This window comes from Danio rerio, chromosome 2 (assembly GCF_052040795.2).
Source record: "Danio rerio strain M-AB ecotype USA chromosome 2, GRCz13ab, whole genome shotgun sequence".
Classification (NCBI taxonomy): domain Eukaryota; kingdom Metazoa; phylum Chordata; class Actinopteri; order Cypriniformes; family Danionidae; genus Danio; species Danio rerio.
The window spans coordinates 51,984,890-52,005,047 of record NC_141022.1 but is presented as its reverse complement, the minus strand read 5'-3'; the positions used below and the strand labels follow the sequence as shown (position 1 = coordinate 52,005,047).

The window sequence follows — 20,158 nt, the reverse complement described above, 5'->3', positions numbered from 1 at the left end:
TAGCTTTAAGAGCTACTAAAGAGGCAGCCTCTAGTTTGGGGCGATCTATGGCTACCCTGGTGGCTACTGAGCGGCACCTCTGGCTGACACAAGCAGAAGTGTCAGAAACCGATAGAGCTATTCTTATGGACGCTCCAATATCGAGCTCAGGGCTCTTCGGTGACGCCGTTGATCGCGTCGCCGAATCCCTCGACAGAGTTAAAAAACGCTCTAGCTCCCTCGGGGACTTTCTCCCCCCAAGATCAAAAAGTCAGGGCCAGCCGTCAACCAGCTCCTCATATCATAAAGTACAAAGGATAAAACAAAGTCCTGACGTGTTGGGAGTCAGGCTTTCCAGGGCCCCCCCCTGGACACCGAGAGCACCATTCAGCGCTCTCACTGAACCAGGGTCCGCGGAGAAAGGGAGAGACCACCTCACCACGTATGCTGGTGGGGGGCTCTGTGTCTCCCGGGGTGGGCGTTCCTCAGTGTCTGAGGGCATTGGAGGCCCCACCCCCTCTGCAGGGGGGTCAAAGAACAACCAGAGGCCAGTCTCGAGAGGCTGGTACCCCTAGCACATTTTTTGGCAGCGTGGAAACACCTGCCGATGGTGTCCCAGTGGGTCCTGTTCACAGTAGAACATGGCTACAAAATACAGTTTTGTGCACGCCCACCTCGCTTCAACGGTATTGCACCCACCATAGTGAAGCCAGAACAGGCTCTGGTTATGGAACAGGAAGTACTGGCCTTATTAATAAAAGGCGCAATAGAGCGTGTTCTCCCACTCGACAAAGAGTCAGGGTTTTACAGCCGGTATTTTATAGTTCCCAAAAAGGATGGGGGAATGCGTCCCATATTAGATCTGAGAAATCTAAATCGGTCCGTCGAGGCCCTCAGGTTCAGGATGTTAACCATCAAAAACGTGGTGTCACAAATTCAGTCCGAGGACTGGTTTGTGACGATAGACCTGAAAGACGCATACTTCCATATTTCCATCCTTCCCCAACACAGGAAATACCTGAGGTTCGCTTGCGGGGGCGAAGCGTTCCAGTATCGGGTTCTTCCATTCGGCCTAGCTCTGTCACCTCGAACCTTTACCAAAATAGTCGAAGCGGCACTAGCTCCACTTCGTATGCAGGGGATACATATCCTAAACTACATAGACGATTGGCTAATTCTAGCTCAGACTCACGATATGGCAGTTCGGCATCGAGATGTCGTTCTCACCCATATCAGAAGGTTGAGGTTTCGGTTAAACACCGCAAGAAGTGTGCTTGTTCCAGCCAGGACGACCATTTCTTTAGGTGTGCTATGGGACTCCATGACGATGCGAGCACGTCTGTCCCCGCCATGAATCGCTTCGATTCAGTCAACCGTACACAGAGTCAAACTAGGCCAGTTCATCACTGTGAAACACTTTCAGAGGTTGTTGGGTCTCATGGCAGCAGCAGCCAGCATGATTCCGTTCGGTCTGCTGTACATGAGACCCCTGCAGTGGTGGCTCAAATCCAGGGGGTTTTCCCTCAAGGGGAATCCTTTCCGCATGATCAAGGTCTCGCGGCGCTGCCTTCGAGCCTTAAGTATGTGGAAAATACCCTGGTTCCTGTCCCAGGGCCCAGTGTTGGGGGCTGTCTGTCATCGCGTCATGCCTATGACAAATGCTTCTCTGACGGGCTAGGGAGCAACGGGCTTGATCCGCATGATCAAGGTCTCGCGGCGCTGCCTTCGAGCCTTAAGTATGGGGAAAATGCCCTGGTTCCTGTCCCAGGGCCTAGTGTTGGGGGCTGTCTGTCATCGCGTCATGCTTATGACAGATGCTTCTCTAACGGGCTGGGGAGCAACCCTGAGGGGGCTTCCCGCAGTGGGACGATGGGGAGAACATCATCATTACTGGCACATAAACTGCCTGGAGATGATGGCCGTGTTTCTGGCCTTAAAACACTTTCTCCCAAATCTAAGGGGCCATCATGTTTTAGTCTGCACGAACAACACATTGGTGGTCGCTTACATCAACCAGCAGGGGGGTCTGAAGTCTCGAATGCTATGCAAACTAGCACATCGGATCCTCCTGTGGGCCCAGAACAAAATCCTGTCCATCAGGGCAATGTATGTCCCGGGCCATCTGAACATGGGAGCAGATCTCCTGTCGAGGCAGGGGGTGAGATCCAGGGAATGGAAACTTCTTCACCCCGAGGTGGTGGAGTCCATTTGGGAAAGATTAAGGAAAGCGCAGGTAGACCTGTTTGCTTCCTAAGAGACCACGCATTGCGTACTATGGTTTTTTCTCTCGCATCCAGCCCCTCTGTGACTGGTTGCCATGGTTCAGACATAGCCGAGGCTACGTCTGTATGCTTTTCCCCCGATCGCTCTGCTCCCAGGAGTCCTGGAGAGGGTCCGTCAAGACTGAGTACAGTTACTGCTGGTAGCCCCGGTTTGGCCTACCAGGATTTGGTTTTCGGACCTCATAGCCCTGCTGGCGGATCTCCCGTGGGAGATCCCCATCAGGAGGGACCTTCTGTCCCAGGCGGGAGGAATGATACTTCATCCCCTACCCGACCTGTGGAAACTGTGGGTGTGGTCTCTGAGGGGGCCCACCTCATAGAGTATGGACTGTCAACCGAGGTTGCTCAGACCATTCTAAGCTCCAGGGCTCCCTCCACAAGGAAGCTTTATGCCCTAAAATGGGCTCTCTTTTCAGCTTGGTGCAGAGAACACCAGCTGAACCCAGTCAGCTGCCAGGTAGCCTCAGTGCTGGAATTTCTCCAAGATCGCCTGTCTGCTGGGTTAGCTGCATCCACTCTGAGAGTGTACGTGTCAGCTATAGCGGCCTACCGTTCTCCCCTAGATGATGAGTCACTAGGACAGGATCCGCTAATTCGTCGCTTCCTTCGTGGAGCCATAAGGCTAAGGCCTGTCAGCACACACAGGGTACCGACATGGGATTTAACATTGGTGCTCGAGGGCATCTCTGTTCCCCCATTTGAGCCACTGCAGGAGGCGTCAGATAAGTTTCTGACACTAAAAACAGCTTTCTTATTAGCTATTTCTTCCTTAAAAAGGGTTGGTGACCTCCAGGCTTTGTCGGTTGCACCTTCATTTCTGGAGTTTGCTCCAGGCATGTCCAAAGCCTTTCTTTATCCCAGACCGGGGTACGTGCCTAAGGTGCCCACTCATGTGGCGAGACCTGCTGTGCTACAGGCCTTTAACCCGCCCCCATTTCAGTCGTCGGACCAAGAGAAGTTAAACTTACTCTGCCCAGTTAGAGCTCTGAATACATATGTTAACCGGGTTATCAACTGGAGAAAGAGTGAACAGTTACTGGTCTGCTTCGGACCCTCAAAAAGGGGGAGTCCGGCAAATAAGCAGACAATAAGTAATTGGATAGTTGAGACTATCTCATTTACCTATCAGGCTGCTGGACGCCCTGCACCTAAATTTGTTAAGGCCCACTCCACAAGGGCTGTCGGGGCCTCCAAAGCTTCTATTTCGGGCTCAGCCCTTTCTGACATTTGTTTGGCGGCAGGATGGTCGACTCCACATACATTTGTGCGTCACTATCAACTCGATGTAGACCCCTCACCAGGGTCCTCTATTCTCACTGCGTAGTGTGCGTTCACAGTCAGCAGTGAGTCTGGCCTAGTGGGTATTGCGTTCCCCTAGCGTTCTGGTTAGACGCAGTGTTGAAGTTCCCTAGAAGGGGAACGTCTCGGGTTACGTATGTAACCATAGTTCCCCGAGAGGGAACGAGACACTGCGTATTCCGCCATACTCTCTTCTGCCTGTTACTTCTTTCAAGCAAATTCGAAGTTGATACTGAATGCTCAGTACAGGCTTTTATACTCTCTGGTCTGACGACACCTGCTTAATTACATTAGATTGATTTCACATGTGCTTCAAGACGCGTATAAAAGAGGTGTTCCCCTAGCGTTCTGGTTAGACGCAGTGTCTCGTTCCCTCTCGGGGAACTATGGTTACATACGTAACCCGAGACGGTCTCCATCTTGTGGCACTTTGCCATGAATATATGAATATATAGTACTTGGCACCTAATCTTGACTATGATATATTCAACTTTAACAGTCGCAGAGATCCATAACCCACAAATCTTCCATAAAAATGCTAATAGTGTGTCATTAGAATTAAAATAAAACACCAAATATCCTTTTCATAGAGCTTCATATACCTAATGTTGATATGCATTGTTCAGTAATGAGATGTGCTTCAGCTCCTCGATTAATGAACAGGTGCTCTGTAGAAGATGTACATCCTATAATCAAATGTATGCCCTTTTTCAGACTGAAATTCATGTCTTTTTGGTGTTGTCTTTTTGTACAGTAGGTGGTGCTGGGGTGATTTATTTACAGCTCTGTGTGTGTGGGAGAGAAAGAGAGCATTGATAACATACGCATAACAACATGTGCTGCAGTGTGCGAACGTCCTCAAATAATGCATTGTCCATTTAAACTTGTATATGTGTGAAAGCATTTAAAGCTTCAGTCTAAGCAAATGTGTTGTTGTATTTATTTACCAAAAATCTTTGCAAGTACACTAATAATAATAACATTTGAAGTCTCTAAAAGACCTGATTTAAGAATCTTGGCTTTGAAGCACGACTTGATTAATTTTCATGTCTTAAAGATGTGACATGCGAGTCAATGGCGAAAATTATCTTAAATGAAAATCACCAATCTAAACATGAAATATACTTAACACAAATCCTCATTAAAAACTGGCTTATCTGAAATAAACTGGATAGTTATTGAAATGTGGATGAATTATAATGAGACAATATATTCAACACTTATAATAATATTTGAGTGTGTTTTTTACAAGAAACTTTCATCTCATTTATTGATTTCATAATGAAATTAATGGATGTTAAATGACAGATCTATAAGTTATCTTGCTTAATTTGATCTATTCCAAGGTCTGTTTCACGAGTTCACACTTGCATTCGTTTAAGTATAAAGCATATTTGGCGTGCTGTCCGGGGGGAGGGCTCTGAGCTCGAGGAGACACCCCAACTCGAGTTATTCCCCTTATCAGGAAACAAAGAGGAGTTGGGATTCGAGCGAAGTATCTAGCCCGGCCCCAGAACGCTCCCCCCGGGAATGCGATGCAAGTGGTGAGGTGACGGGGTGGTGGAGGGATGCTAAAGTCGAGAGATGCTGCAGGTAAGACAGCTTTGGTATATATAGGGGTTATTCAGAAACTGATTTGATGGTGGGATAATTGTCAATGACGTATTCGATACTGAAACTTCTGCGCATGCTCCTCCCGAAATTTGTTTACAAACATCACTTAATTTCCAGAATCTGATTGGCTGTATGGTGTGCATCAATATTATAGAAATGCAATGGTAGTAACCCTTACAAAAAATTACTGGAGTTTTTTTTTCTTTTCTTTTTTCAAACTACGGTTGTTTTAATTAACTTTTGAGAAATGCAGTTTGTTTGGAAATAAAAAAAACTGCATTATTTAAGTAGATTGTATATTGCAGCATTCTAGATGTATTTCTGTAGTTAGTTATACTTCTAGAAAAGTGCAATACAATATATTGTGGTAATGCTTTAGCAATACAATTTAAGTGCTGAAACCTCACTTGGAAACCATTGTCCACCGAGCAGGAAGGTAGCTGTACTGCAGTTGTATTGTAAAAGTACTTCAGTTGTACTGCAATAACCGTATGGCACCGTATTCTACTGTAGACTGTAGTGGTAGTTTAGTCTAAAAGCAGTTCGCAGAGACAGAAAAGAGAAAATGTCTACACTGTTTAAATATCCTTATTTTGCAAAAGCACACGCGTTTGTTGTCATTTTAAGTGTACACTATAAAAAGTAGACACTTAACAGATTTAATTGAGGTACTGATCTTATCTGAACGATCTAAACTGAAAGTGTAATTTAAGTTCAGTTCAGCATCATGAGAAGACACATTGAAACTCGTATACTCGACCCCTAAGAGTTAATAATGAAAAATATATTACATGACCTTGCGTTGATTACATGTCACTTCTCGCGTTTGCTTGGTTGTGAAACATAGTTTGGACAAAGTTGTCTTTGATTCTTCCTATTTTAAAGTAGTGTGAACTCTCCTGTCGCCGATCCATCATAAACACAGCATCAACAGTACGCTAACCCAGATAGTCATGCAATGTAAAAACATCCATGACATGACTTCTTTGAAAATCATGCAGTCTGAACTTTAGTTGTTTGCTGATACAAACTGAAAAAATTATTTTTATGCATATAATAATTAGGAATGCAAAACTAATGTTAGCCTATGTCCACATTAATATCCTGTAACGTCAATTGAACTTGACTTAAAGGACGTCTGATCTTTTGAGTTTCAGTTCTATTGAATTTGCTGTTGGAAAAATATTAATGTTACATAAAATATTACAAATACAACTGTTATTGTTATATGGTATTTAAATACACCATTTACTATTGGCATTTATTTGAAGACATTAAAAATAAAACATTCAAATGAATGTAATCCTTTTTGCCAGATATAATTAGGTCATCAAATGAACCAAATAAAAACAAAGAAAAACATCATAACATGCGATGTTGCCGCTGCTGAAAGACACAGGTTGATGTATTAGTATTTATTTTTTAAATATTTTATTAATATTAATTATTGTACAAAGCATGGCTTTACCAACATGAATTGCTGCCAAGACTCAAATGACGGTATATGAAGTTCCCATGACAAGAATCGAAGTATTGGATAAAGATCAACAAGCACTTCCGGAGGTGGCTGGGAATACCTCCAAGCTTCAGTTCAGTAAGCCTTTAATTAAGATCAGGGCAGCTCTAACTTCCTGTCATCCGTGATGGTGGAATATAAGGTAGCAAAGTGCAGGGTCATAATGACATACAGAGACTCCCAGGATGAACAAGTCAGGCAGGCAGGTATCCTTACAAGATCAGGACACAAGTGGGGAGCTGACTTATCTATTGCACAGGCTGAACTTATGTTGAAACTACGTGACATCATACCAGTGAGCATTGAATACCACCTGATGACATCATCTCTTCCTGGCTAAGGCTACATTTACCAGAAGTGAATGAACAAGAAGCATCTTTGGATGCAATTGTAATTAATTACAAATTAATAAGGATTATTTCATATAGTGCAGGGATGAGATGGATAAATATGCTATTGATACTTAGAAATCTTGCCGTATTTATCTTAGCTAATATAAAAACACAATTTTTCAATGTGTATATTTCGGATCCTGTTGATTGTTAATTAATAATAAAAACTTTTCTAAGAAATGTGTGTTGTCTATGTTATTTGGTATATCATATTTTACAAAAGGTATTTTTACCCCTATGAAAATACCAAATACCAACAACCTATTACAAAAGAAATTGTTTTTGTGCTCACCATAGCTTAGTCTAACTTAGGCCAGACCATATGAAAGATTTGCAGTCCAACATATATTGTGATAAATAAATTATGAAACAGCTGACATCACACTGTTTTTCAATAAATCGGATATATTCTTGAATGTTTTTAAATGTAAGTGCTTCAGTTTATTTTCAAGAGTTCACCCTTACCTGATAATTGATTATAAAGCTTGTTTGGCGTGCTGTCCTGGGAGAGAGCCCTGAGCAAATAGCATCCTCGAGCCCGGGGGTCCTTTCCATTTGCAAGGCAAGAAACTAGTTTGCGCTCAGGTAGATCTCGAGAACTCCCCTGCTGTAGTAGCTTATGAACAGACAGTGATTGCTCTCAAGTGATAACTACTTACTAGGAGCATGTCTATAATGCCGATTTGGATTAGTCAATTAACTTAAGTTGCATGTTTTTGGCTGGTGGAAGGAAACTGGGGAACCCGGGGGGAAAACCCACATGAGCATAGGGAAAACGCATAAACTCTGCACAGAAATGGCAGCTGGCATGTTAAGGACTACAACCAGAGACGTTTTTGCTGTGAGGCAACAGTGCTAACCACTGAGCCACTGTGCCATCCATCTACAAAAGGAGGAGTAGAGGTGGAAGGGAGGACATCTTCTATGACGATGGCTGTTAAATGGAACTTAGGGTATTTATAGTGGCTTAGGAATCATTTGATTGGTGAATCATAAATTGAATAATGCGGGACCGGCTAAACTTCGCTTAGTGAGCTTTTGTTGCAGTACAGATACAGTACAATACAGTGCCGTTAAATGAAAAGTTCAGGGGGCGTGGTTGGTTTGATGTACGAGCATTTGGTTGGGAGATTGATTCCGTCACTGCACCTCTGGCTCCATCCAAGATTCCATCTACGCATGCCCAGGCTCCTTTTTCAGCAGTGTTTTGCGATAGTTTGTACCCTTCATCTGGCATTTTGCATTCAAAGCATTCAATGGAAGAACTTCGTCCAGATTTGTTTTACAGCCTATGGTGAAAGCATGGCTTATTCGGGAAGGCTGTGTACATTATACAAGTCTAAATATCTTCCCATGATCCACTCTATGAGATATTCTGACCAGCAACAATATGCAAATGTCTTTAATGAAAATGAGTACTTTGAATATCAAAATGTCTCATGCCTTGTCATTAAAAAAAGAACATTTAACTTTACATTTTTATGTTACTTTTGATCTTAGAGAATGTAATTTTACGGTACAGACTGAACCTCTATGTCAAATTCTGAAGCACATTGTGGTGTTTAAACTGACGTACAGTTTTTCAAGGTTACTCTTGTCCTTTTTGGAGTAATCTATTCATAGATGATGTTGAATCTATTCATGAGGTTGAAAATGAAGCAAGGTGTAATTGTTCTGTGGGAAGGTGTATGAACTCATTGATTTAAATTTAAATGTAGTAAAATGGGTTAAGGGGTGTAGGGAGTTCTTGATTCTGATTGGTAGCTTCAAGCATTAAAGCATTTGTCAAACACCTCATAAACAAATCAATGAGAGCCAGGGGATTTATTAGACTAAGCTCTGGTCCACATTGCACGTTATTCTGTTTGACCATTTAAAGGATGTATTTAGGTGAAATGTAGTGTATAGAATATAATGTCATACGTTTACATCTTTTACTTTTATAGTCTATTTCGTCAGGTGACAGGAGAAACTGTGCAGTAAGTCTCACTGTACAAATAAAAAGCATTTACTGGACGAAAACTATTTTGAAGGTAAGAAACTACAATTTCACTTCTGGCCTCAATTGATTTACTGTTTATAAGACAGATTTATAAGCATCTAATATCAGCAGTTTCTCCTGCTCTGTGTGTAAGTCTATGGAAAACACATTTGTATTGTGACCTAATCTAAAGTGAGGATTATTTATGTTTTATAAATCCCTTTAGTGACAATTAAAGGCTTAGTATTAAATGAACAATAATCTTTGCAATCGTATCTAAAAAGTAAAATTACTGTAAAGTTTAAACATTGCTGAATAACTGGAGTGTCAAAATACAACATCAAACTGGATAAAGCAACAACAATATAATCATTTAACAATATAAAAGGATGCAACATTTAAACTGTACAGTAATTTTATTTTAGATAAGGTTGCAAAGATTTATTTTTCATTTGAAGTAGTTTCATTTCTGTATCTTCAAATGAATCGGAATGAATGTTTTTTTTTTTCCTGTTTAGAATTTAACTGAGCCTTTAATTTGTCATTTATAAGGGTATTATAAAGCATAAATAGTCCTCACTTTAGATTAGGTGACAAAACTGCATTACGATGAGTTAATAAAGCATTTATTAACATACAAAGTAACTATTAGTATATACCTGAATATTAAGAATTATAAATGTTAATTTGAATAGATTATTAAAAATTTACTAACTCATTCTGAATATTAAAAACAACCAACTACTCCTGAATAACTGGTTTGTAATTAATGCAATACTTAATTTAGTAATGAAAAATAAATCATTAACAAAGTACCATAGTACAAGTATTAAGCACATTATAAATGTGTTTATAAGTCAAGAATACAGCATTTGTAACTAGTTAAAAACTGCTTACTAACGTTTATTAATGTAAAGTTAAAAGATAAATATCACCCTTAAATCTTAAATACACACCAAATTTCAACTATATTTGGTAATTTTCTTAATCCTCCATACGAGACACTGATTCTGAGTTAAAAACAAATATACACACAGGGTGGTTTTTAATTAGCAAATAATATAAGTATTACAAAAAGTGTAACATTGTAACCCTGTGTCCTAACAACATGCAACGTGACAAGATTCCAGACAAGAAATTTGACTGTCTGTACCAGACACTGCATGAGTGAAAAATTTAAATACAGTCATTCAGAAGCACAGAATAGTGCACTGCACTCCAACAAAACGGTAATGTTTAAAAAAAAGAATTAATACATTAAAAAAAAAAAAAGAATTAATACATATGGGTGACAGTAGGTAGTGCTGTCGAATCACAGCAAGAAGGTCGCTGGTTCGAGCCTCGGCTGGGTCAGTTAGCATTTCTTTGTGGAGTTTGAATGTTCTCCTTGCGTTCGCGTGGGTTTCCTCCGGGTGCTCTGGTTTCCCCCAATGTCCAAAGTGAGGTACAGGTGAATTGGGTAGGCTAAATTGTCAGTAGTGTATGAGTGTAAATGAGTGTTTTTTGTGGCTGTAATGGGGCCCGAACCTGACAGAATTTGGCCCGAGCCCGACAGGTACATTTTGATTGACAGCTTCATAAAGCCCGAACCATTATAGCTCGACATTATTCAAATGTGCACAGGCACACAGCTCTTTTGCCTTTTTTTCAACGAGTCATTTATATGTTTTAACATAATTTATTCATAACAAATGTAGGCTATATGCCACTTAGAAGAAAGAAATAAAATAAGTCCTCTGTAACATCGTAACATTTCAGCACTCTAAATAGGCCTAGGTACATACACTTAAGCCGCCTTTCCACTGCACATGACATTTGGACACGACTGTCGGATTACGCCCCCTTGCAGCAGTCGCACAGTATTTTCAGTGTCGTTGTGCACTATGGGAGAAAAGCTGATTCTCACAGTTTCCGAAATAAAAGAGTGCAAAAAAAAGTATTTTATTAAAAAGTATTAAAAAAGTTATTAAAAATATATATTTTTAACTTTCTTAATTACATTAATGAACAGAATTTTTTTTTCATGAAGTATTTTTATAATAAAAAAAATAAATAAAATAAACTCCTATTTGTCATCTCACCCGCACGGACCTGCTTGTACAACACAGGAAAACATCACATATGGTCGGCCGGTCGCATACGGTCTAGTCGCAGGAGTTCAAATATTTTAACGAATCCGCAGCTCAATTCGAATCCGAATTTTCCACATACGGAGATGATCAAAACTCCACGCAGCTCCCGGACTGCTCTCCATTGGAAATGAATGACTTCCGGTCCGTCACTTGTCATTTGTCGTGTGCAGTGGAAAGGAGGTTTTAGCCTTTAAATTGGCCAACACACCAGTGAAGTCTTTCTTATCAAGTTAAATTAATATAAATTCAAAATTATGAAGGGTATTTGGCAATAACGAAATGATTGTAAAGGCTGTGCAAGATTTGTTTCGCCACTTCTCTTCACAATCTGTCTTTAAGGCAACGGTGAAGCTGAATATTAAAAGAATTGCCTAATGCCACCATTAGCCCGTATACTCTGTCTACATTATGATTTTATGGTTTAATCAATTAATTATAACTTAAAAACTCTTTACTCACCTAGATTAGGCTATGTGTTTTTGTGGAGGAACATTATTAAATCGACTGTAAATGGCTTTATCGCAGTCCTGCGCTCAGGATGGTGCATCCAGCAGCACCAAACACCCTTTCACTGCTGCTGCTACAGGCCGAGATGCAGAGTTCTGATCTGGCTAATTTTGCATGTTTTGAAACATGAAACATGTGCTGGATACGTTGCCGGTTCATTTCGCTTTGGCAACCCCGGATTAATAAAGGGACTAAGCCAAAAAGAAAATGAATGAATTAATACATATTACACCTCTTTAACATATTAAAAAGCAAAACAAATTGCACGTAATTGCAAAAACAATTGTTTACTAATTGCTGGGACTAGTAATAAATTCAAGTGGTTTGTATATTATTAAGCAAGTAAATCAATGAACAACAGGTTCAATTATGTGAATATTTACGTTAAATATGTTATATTTAATGTTATATTTATTTATCTATAGGGTAAAATGGGGTTAAATACATAAATTACTTACAGCATTGTTATACAGATTTTTTTTTTACTGCTCATTATTAGTCAACAGAAAACATCCCGGTGAGCAGTCATGGAGAGTCTGTTTGTGCTGCTTCTGCTGTCAGGTTGGTTTGATCATCTGTATTCTGTATTTATGATGATGTGCAGATATAGAGGATTCAACATGTTGGTTTTTACAGGGCTCTTCTGCAGCAGTTCTGCTGTTTCTCGTCAGTATCACTATATAAACGTGAGAATGACATGGCCTGATGCTCAGAGTTACTGCAGAGAGAGATTCACTGATCTGGCTACTGTAGACACCATGGATGATGTGAACAGGCTGTTAAATTTAGTGAATGACGGATTCCTTGGGTCAGTGTGGATTGGACTGAAGAGTGGGACAGAGAAACGCTGGGATTGGTTGAATGGAGAAAACTCTTCTCAGTACTTAAACTGGGGTTCAGGAATGCCAAGTGATGATGGATATTGTGTAGCTACTTTAGATGGCAGTTGGGGTGATATGCCATGCGATTATGAGCGATATTTTGCATGTCAGAGTGAGTTCTGCATTATTTGAAGTGTTTTATTCTGCAGTTTAGATGGAAATTAAGAGATTAAGAATTACTTTCTTTAATTTTCTTAACAGAAGACTCCACATACTACATGATCGAAAGTGCAGGGCCTCAAACTTGGACAAACGCTCAGAGTTACTGCAGACAGCATTACACAGACCTGCCCATAATTCACAGCTCTGTGGAGAACGACCAGCTAACTGCAGCTATTATAAAAGGATTTTACGTCTGGATTGGTCTTTACCGGGACCCTTGGGAATGGTCTGATCAGTGGGATCTCCGATTCAGATACTGGGCATCCGGTCAACCAAACCTGAGAGTAGGACCTGACTGTGCCAGCATGGCAACATTTGATTCTGGAAAATGGAATCAAGAAGGCTGTAATGCACTGCATCCTTTTATGTGCCATGCAGGTGATTTTAACCAGTTAACAGATTCAAATGGTCACTCTTGAAACATTGAGATTGTGACATATGAGCAATGTATCTTCCATGTTGAAAATGACTACATGTGTGTATTTCACTAGAGGAAAAGAGAAAACAAATCGTCAGACTGAAATTATCCTGTACTGGAAAATGCCAACTGAATGATCCTTCACTGCAGACTGCCATTCTGAATCAGGTTTGTATCTGCCTTATACGCTCTCAAATTCTAGTTCAACAACACTGTTCTAAAGCATAAACTTAATGAAATTGTTCAAATTAAATGTACTAAATTATTTTAAATCCATTGTCACTATTATTAACTGGAGTTTGCACTAGACTCACTAGAGGTCACTCCAGCTGCGTATGCTCCACTGGTTATTGACCTGAACTACAATCCCCATCATGCTTTGTGCCAATCCGGACATTGATTACAAAGTACAGCTAATACCAATCAGGATTCTATCAACAACACACTCAGGCCCCATTTACACAAATACGTTTTAGTTTTAAAACTGTGTTTTAGAATGAAAACGATCTGCGTCCAAACTTACGTTTCACCTAGTTCAGCATTTCTGAACAATTCTCTGTCTATACTACCCTGCTGAAAAAGCACATCACATGACCACAAACACACTCTGGCATGTGCTGCTGTGCATGTCGGACTGTTCATCAAGGATCTATCGCTGGATCAGACCTATATTCAGTTTGACGGCAGTCTCCATGAGGAGCTGCCATCCGTTTGTTTTGGTTTAGACGGCAGTCTACATGAGGAGCTGCCTTTCATTTTATAAGTAAATATTTTAAAACTGAAAGCAAAAGTGAAATATGTCCGGGCCCGGTCCTCTCTCAGCTTTCTCTGCCATCGTTCCTCCTTTTATAGTCCAGAGCTCCTTCCGTGGGATTCGAGGCAGGTGCGCACCACAGGTGTAGCCACGCCCCCTCGCCACAATATTAGTGTAAACTGAGCCTCACACACCTTCATTGTTGGGTATTTTATTGAGTCGTGGATGTTTCTTGTTTTCTTGCTTGTTTTCCAGATCACTGAAAAATTAAAAAGAATGGGACTAGAAAGTGAAAGCAAAATAAAATGGACAAATGGTGACGGTGAAAAGGTGTTTCATCTGGAAAACAACAGTGTGAAGAGTTCAGTTGAATGTAAAAATATTCCCTAACGCACTGTGAAAATGTAAATGATATGAAGTAACGTTACAATATTGCTTTGAGGAACAGTGAAATATTACTAGTAGTAGTACTTTATGACATGTGAACTACTTTAACTACATTACTCAATCTAGCCCAGCTGTAGATAGAAATGTTTGCTTTTTACAAGACAAGTAAGAGATTAATAAATTTAGTTGAGTTAAGTTAATTTATTTCTACTTCAGGATGTTTATAGATTCTTTCTTGTAAAATAATTTAGAATATTATAGGTTGTCAATCTGTGTTGGCGCTTTGGGTGTTGAAATGTTGGGTTTTGCGTGAACTGTATCTTTAATAGTTCTCTTTGATAACAGGACCGTCTCTGATACATTATTGTCTCCATCTAGTGGCTAAACACAGGCTCTTTGACATCTACATATAAATTCTGGTGATATTGTAAACTTTAACAGTCCCAGTGATCCACAACCCATTTAAAAAAAGAAAAAGTTGGGTCATAGAAAATGTAAATATCCTTTACATATATCTTGATGTGAAATACTGTTGATAATCTTTACTGAGTAACTATATAAAAGCATGGGCATAACTCATGCATACTTTTCAGATGTGCTGAACTTCCTCTATTAGGTGGTCGATCATGTGAAGATGTAAACACTACTGAATAAATTGTATTGTCTATTTCAGTGTAAAAGTTCTCTGTTGTTTCAGGGTTATTTTTGGTGTTGTCTTTTTGAACTGTTGGTGGTGCTGTGGAGATTTTTTATTTTTATTTTTATTTGAAGTGTGTGTGTGTGTGTGTGTGTGTGTGTGTGTGTGTGTGTGTGTGTGTGTGTGTCTTTGTTTTTATATCCTCAGACACTTAAACCTGAAAGCACACTGACTCATGGGGACTTGTGTCACCACTTGAGGTCCCTATGGGTAAACATGTTTATAATTCAGACAGAATAAAGAATTTAGAAAAAAAATAATGCATATTGTTTCCTATGAGGGTTGGTTGTAGGAGTAGGTTTGGAAAATAATATATGGTTTGTATAGTAGAAGCATCATTAGATGAGGCTCCCCACTGGGATATGGGAACTATAGAAAGTCTGTGTGCTGTGTAAACAGACTCAATAAGGCACCCCAATGTCTCCTCATGATGAGTCTGTTAGAAATGATGTGAGGCACAATAATGTTGGTGGTTGAGTATTGGATTTTCCTTCTGAGGCCCGTAGCCAGCCTGGTGAAATTGATGGGTTTTTTTCTCAAAAAGGGGTACTTTTTGCAGTCATTCGCCCCTTTTTCTATTTAAATATGAGGTTTAAATTCTGCATTTTAGTGACATTATAAGTACTATCTTTTGCTGGATTAGCTTGACAGTTGGTCATCGTAACCTTACTTTTTGATGTAACAAAAGTATTTCCTTAAGATTTCGAATGAACAAATATGAAAAGAATACTTACTTTTAAAATACAAAGATAACAATCAGTTAAAGTTTTTAATTTATTAGCCAAATAACAACCTGGCCAGCACTTTCAACTTTCCTCAGTCAGCCAACTCAGGATTCCGCTTGATCATAAAGGCCACTTTAATTACAGTATGTACAAATTACTAGTACCAGGTTAGACCCACTTTGTCTTCAGAACTGTCTTAATCCTTATAGTCTATATAGTCTCATGTCTATAATCTTACAGATTCAACAAGGTACTGGAAAATTCTGCAGAGATTTTGGTCCATATTGACATGATGGCATCACGCAGTTGCTGCAGATTTGTCACATCAGATCACATCCATATAATGAATCTCCCATTCCACCACATCCCAAAGGTGCTTAATTGTATTGAGTTCTGGTGACTGCCGAGGCCATTTGAGTACAGTGAACTTATTTATATGTTCAAGAAACTAGTTTGAGATGATTCATGCTTTATGACATGGTGTGTTATCCTGCAAGAAGTTGTCATCAGAACATGGGTGGATGGACATGGTCAGCAACAATACTCAGGTAGGCTGTGGCGTTGTCACGATGCTCGATTGCTACTGATGGGCCCAAAGAGTGCCAAGAAAATATCCCCCACATCATTACATTACCAGCAGCCTGAGCCGTTGATACAAGGCAGGATAGATCCATGCTGTTATGTTGTTGAGGTCAAATTCTGACCCTACCATCTGAATGTCACAACAGAAATTAAGACTCATCAGACAAGATAACATTTTTACAATCTTCTGCTCTTCAATTTAGTTTCCTGTTCTAAGCTGAGTGGCACCCGTTGTGGTCTTCTGCTGCTGTATCCTATCCATCTCAAGTTTGGACGTGCGTCCATTCAGAGATGCTCTTTTGCGTACCTCTGTTGTAACGCGAGCTTATTTGAGTTACTGTTGCCTTTCTATCAGCTCAAATCAGTCTGGCCATTCTCCTTTGACCTCTGGCATCAACAAGGCATTTGTGCACACAGAACTGCCGCTCACTGGATAATTTCTCTTTTTCGGCCCTGTAGACCCTGCAGTCCCTCTGTGTCACGCTGCTTTTTTTTTGGGACAGTTTGGAGACGTTTTGTAAATAAATGATATGTAGGTTAGTATATGCTCCATTCATTCAGTTTAGTTCCTGTCAGCTTTGCGTTTTTGACTTTGGTGCTATCTTGTGATTGAAAAACGTGTCGGTTAGTGTACTGTATGCTTCATCAGCTTTTTTCACTCCTTCAACTTTGCATTTAATTAAAGTATTAATAAACTATTACAACTTAGATCAATGTTTTGTGTCTAATTTTTATGTTTTGTGGCAAGTAGCCAAGTAATAAGCGGGATTAAGTACACGCAGGACAGTTGTTTTAACAGAATAAAGCCCTTCAGTAGTCCTTCATTGGGTCTCGATAAGCCTGTCGGCATTTAAGCTGCAATAACAACCTTTTGGATATACCTTACTAAATATAGTTATTATATTACGCATTTATAGGCTATTTTACATTTTTGCCAACCGTTCATTCAAAGAGTAGCCATTGTAATGGTGGAACAAAAAGTATTAACACTGCTCCAGAGTTTCAGCAGTTAGAAGTATGCCAGCTATGTTTAATTTAGCTTTCTTGTTTAGTTTTCTTTTGAGAGGGGGCTCTGTTATAAAATTAGATTTCTATGAGTTTCACACTTCTGTTTTTTGACATTTAAACATTTCGTCAACTCACACAGCAATGTTTTCTTTTTAACTGAGCTGTAAAATGGTCAATGGTGCACATATTTTAAACAACTAGTGCCATTTCATTCCTCTGGTGTGTGACATCCTACAAAATTTAGGCGCAGAGGCAGGAAAAAAGGATGCAAAATTAGTTTGTTGTTTTGGCTTTGCTGCATTACGTTGTGACCAGTAATGTGATACAATTGAGAAAACATCTTCAATAAAATTTAGCTACAGTGTTTGAATATGCAAATTATTGTCCTTGCCAGAGCAAATAAAGTGTTCTCTGCTAACCCAAACACAAATCAGAATCACAATCTATTTTTAAGTATGTTTTCAATGAATGTTTATTCAGTTGTTATCTACAGTCTATTCTCTACATTTAATAGATTTCCCCTCGGTTGTGCTGCTACCAGTAGAGTATTTTCATAATAAAGCTTTTAACCAATCATACTTCAACAATCAGGCATCTGTAACATCAATACACAGCACTGAACCTATTGCCTAAATAGCTTTTATCATCCTTTGATTGGGTGGTCAGACCTATCAATCAGCAACACTATAAATAGTTATTATTTTCACTATATTTTTATAGCATATTACCAGTACATTTCTGGGGGAAAAAAGACATTCACCAACTTTAAGCCTAAAAACAGAAGTAAATTAGCTAAATGACTGTGAAAGACAACCACAAACACTTTGGCAGTGGTGCAATGAAAGGCTCATTATGATGATGAAACACCACTAGAGTTTGATTTTACTTTTTTAATCACTACCTGCACTGTATTTTTGATGATATTTGCATGAACCGACTTCCAAAAAATTTCTACTTTTGAAGTCAATGGTTACAAGTTTTCAGCTTTCTTCAAAATGTCTTCCTATGTGTTCAGCTGAATAGAGAAAGACATGAATGTTTGGAACCACTTGAGGGAGCAGAAATAGTGAGTACATTTTCATTTTTGGGAGAACTGTCCTTTTCATTAAACAAATATCACAGCCTGATGAAAAGCTGTTTTTCAGGCAGCTATTGCTCCAGTATGTGCGTAATGCACATTTGATATTGCTTTTTAGTCAAAGCAAGATAAATCCAAGCTCATTCTGAAAATGTAGCTGTATATATACATTTTTGGTGAGCATTAAATACGTCCCTGAAGGAAGGTTTTTTGTTGTTGTTGTTGTTGTTGTTGTTGTTGTTGTTGTTGTTGTTGTTGTTGTTGTTGTTGCAGTTTTCGTTTTTACAAATCCACCAGAAGGCGCTGTGTTTACTTTTTTAAATCTCAAACTTCTTTCGGAAATGGAAACTTCTTTCTTTCATGCCTGCTCTTTTCGTGTAAATCCACCAGAGGTCACTATTGTCTGACTGACCAATCAACCGAAAACCCCACCCACTTCCCTAAACCTAACCAAAAGTGTTTCGAAAAGCAATCAGAGAAAAAGAAAAGCCCCCTGATTTTTACCACATTCCCACTCTATTTACACGTTTATTTAATTTTTTGGTCTGTTTTTGTCTTACCTGCTTTTTGGCACCATTCTTCACCGGACTCAAACCCCATTGTTACAGTCAACACCTCTCTGCCTCTCAAGTCTACCTATGTACGTGGTGAGCCACTGGACAAACTGGTGAACAGCAGGAAAGCCGTCCATATGGAGGCAAGCGGTCAGCTGCTAGCGCAAAAAGAAATGGAGTAAAATCATCCACTTGCGTTTGTTTTAAAGACTAAATGCAGCCATACGTAACTCTGGCTACATAATTCAAGATCTCCAGAAATGTATATAGGGCTGCGTGCTCAGAATGAGCCTGTGTTGGAAAAATCACTCTGAAGATTAAAAGTAAGCTTTGATTTGTTTTAAGCTGTTCATCAGATTTTGAGATTACACATAAAACACACATTGGAAACGGTTTAAAAAAATATAGATAGATTGATGTATCTTCTGTTAACGTTTAACAATGTATTTCTTGACAAATTACAAAATCATGTAAAAGCAGACCTTGTCCAGTAAAGATGCATGCACATTGAATGATCCTAGACTGCTGTTCTAAATGTGGTAAGTATCTTCGTAATTGTGTAGTTGGATTTAATTTCACAAAATTTGTGGTCACAATTGTGACCAGTGGGATTAAATGGGCATTGAAGAGCATGTGGCTGGATTGTGAGGGCAAAAAACCTGGAGAAAGAGTGAAGATGAGGTGTTTCATAAGGAAAGTGATTGTACAGCCAATTACTTAATGAATGGATTCAATTGGAAAGTGATTAAGAGAATATAAATGGAAATCTGAACTAAATAGATTATATGCAGAAGGACTTTTCACTAGCCCAGATAAAGTGCTTCTGGTGAACTGTATACTTTTGCAAAACCGCTTTGTTTAAGGTTTGTTTTCTTTAAAAAAATCAATACATTTACAATTCCTGATGGGTATACAATATGGCTCTCACAATGTACAAGAAGCATTAAATTCCACTTTTTGTGCTATGTCCAGTATTTTCAATGGAGTTTCTGTGCTAGCCTGCTGAGACTGACGGGGAGTGCATGTAAACAGCTTTTCAACGTTTTACGCTTAAACTACTAAATTAACGCTTATGTCTATTTAACTGATATTCAGGGTGGGCCATTTATATGGATACACCTTAAGAAAAATGGGAATGGTTGGTGATATTAACGTCCTGTTTGTGGCACATTAGTATATGTGAGGGGGCAAACTTTTCAAGATGGGTGGT

General features: G+C 39.5%; 1 protein-coding gene across 1 annotated transcript; it reads left to right on the top strand.

Annotated features, from left to right (window-relative positions):
* Positions 1–8,900: 8,900 nt before the first annotated feature.
* On the top strand, positions 8,901–15,248 carry LOC141378918 (macrophage mannose receptor 1-like). The gene is made up of 6 exons (XM_087241552.1): positions 8,901–9,115; positions 12,202–12,263; positions 12,339–12,695; positions 12,785–13,123; positions 13,237–13,331; positions 14,173–15,248. Exons 2-6 carry the CDS (start codon positions 12,230–12,232, stop codon positions 14,305–14,307), a joined length of 960 nt encoding a protein of 319 aa, XP_087097678.1. The 5' UTR covers positions 8,901–9,115; positions 12,202–12,229; the 3' UTR covers positions 14,308–15,248.
* The last annotated feature ends 4,910 nt before the right edge of the window (positions 15,249–20,158 follow it).

Coding starts and splice junctions, on each gene's coding strand:
- LOC141378918 (XM_087241552.1), top strand. CDS start 12,230: ATGGAGAGTCTGTTTGTGCTGCTTCTGCTGTCAG. Junction 12,264..12,338: donor TGTGCTGCTTCTGCTGTCAG/GTTGGTTTGATC, acceptor TGGTTTTTACAG/GGCTCTTCTGCAGCAGTTCT. Junction 13,124..13,236: donor TCCTTTTATGTGCCATGCAG/GTGATTTTAACC, acceptor GTATTTCACTAG/AGGAAAAGAGAAAACAAATC.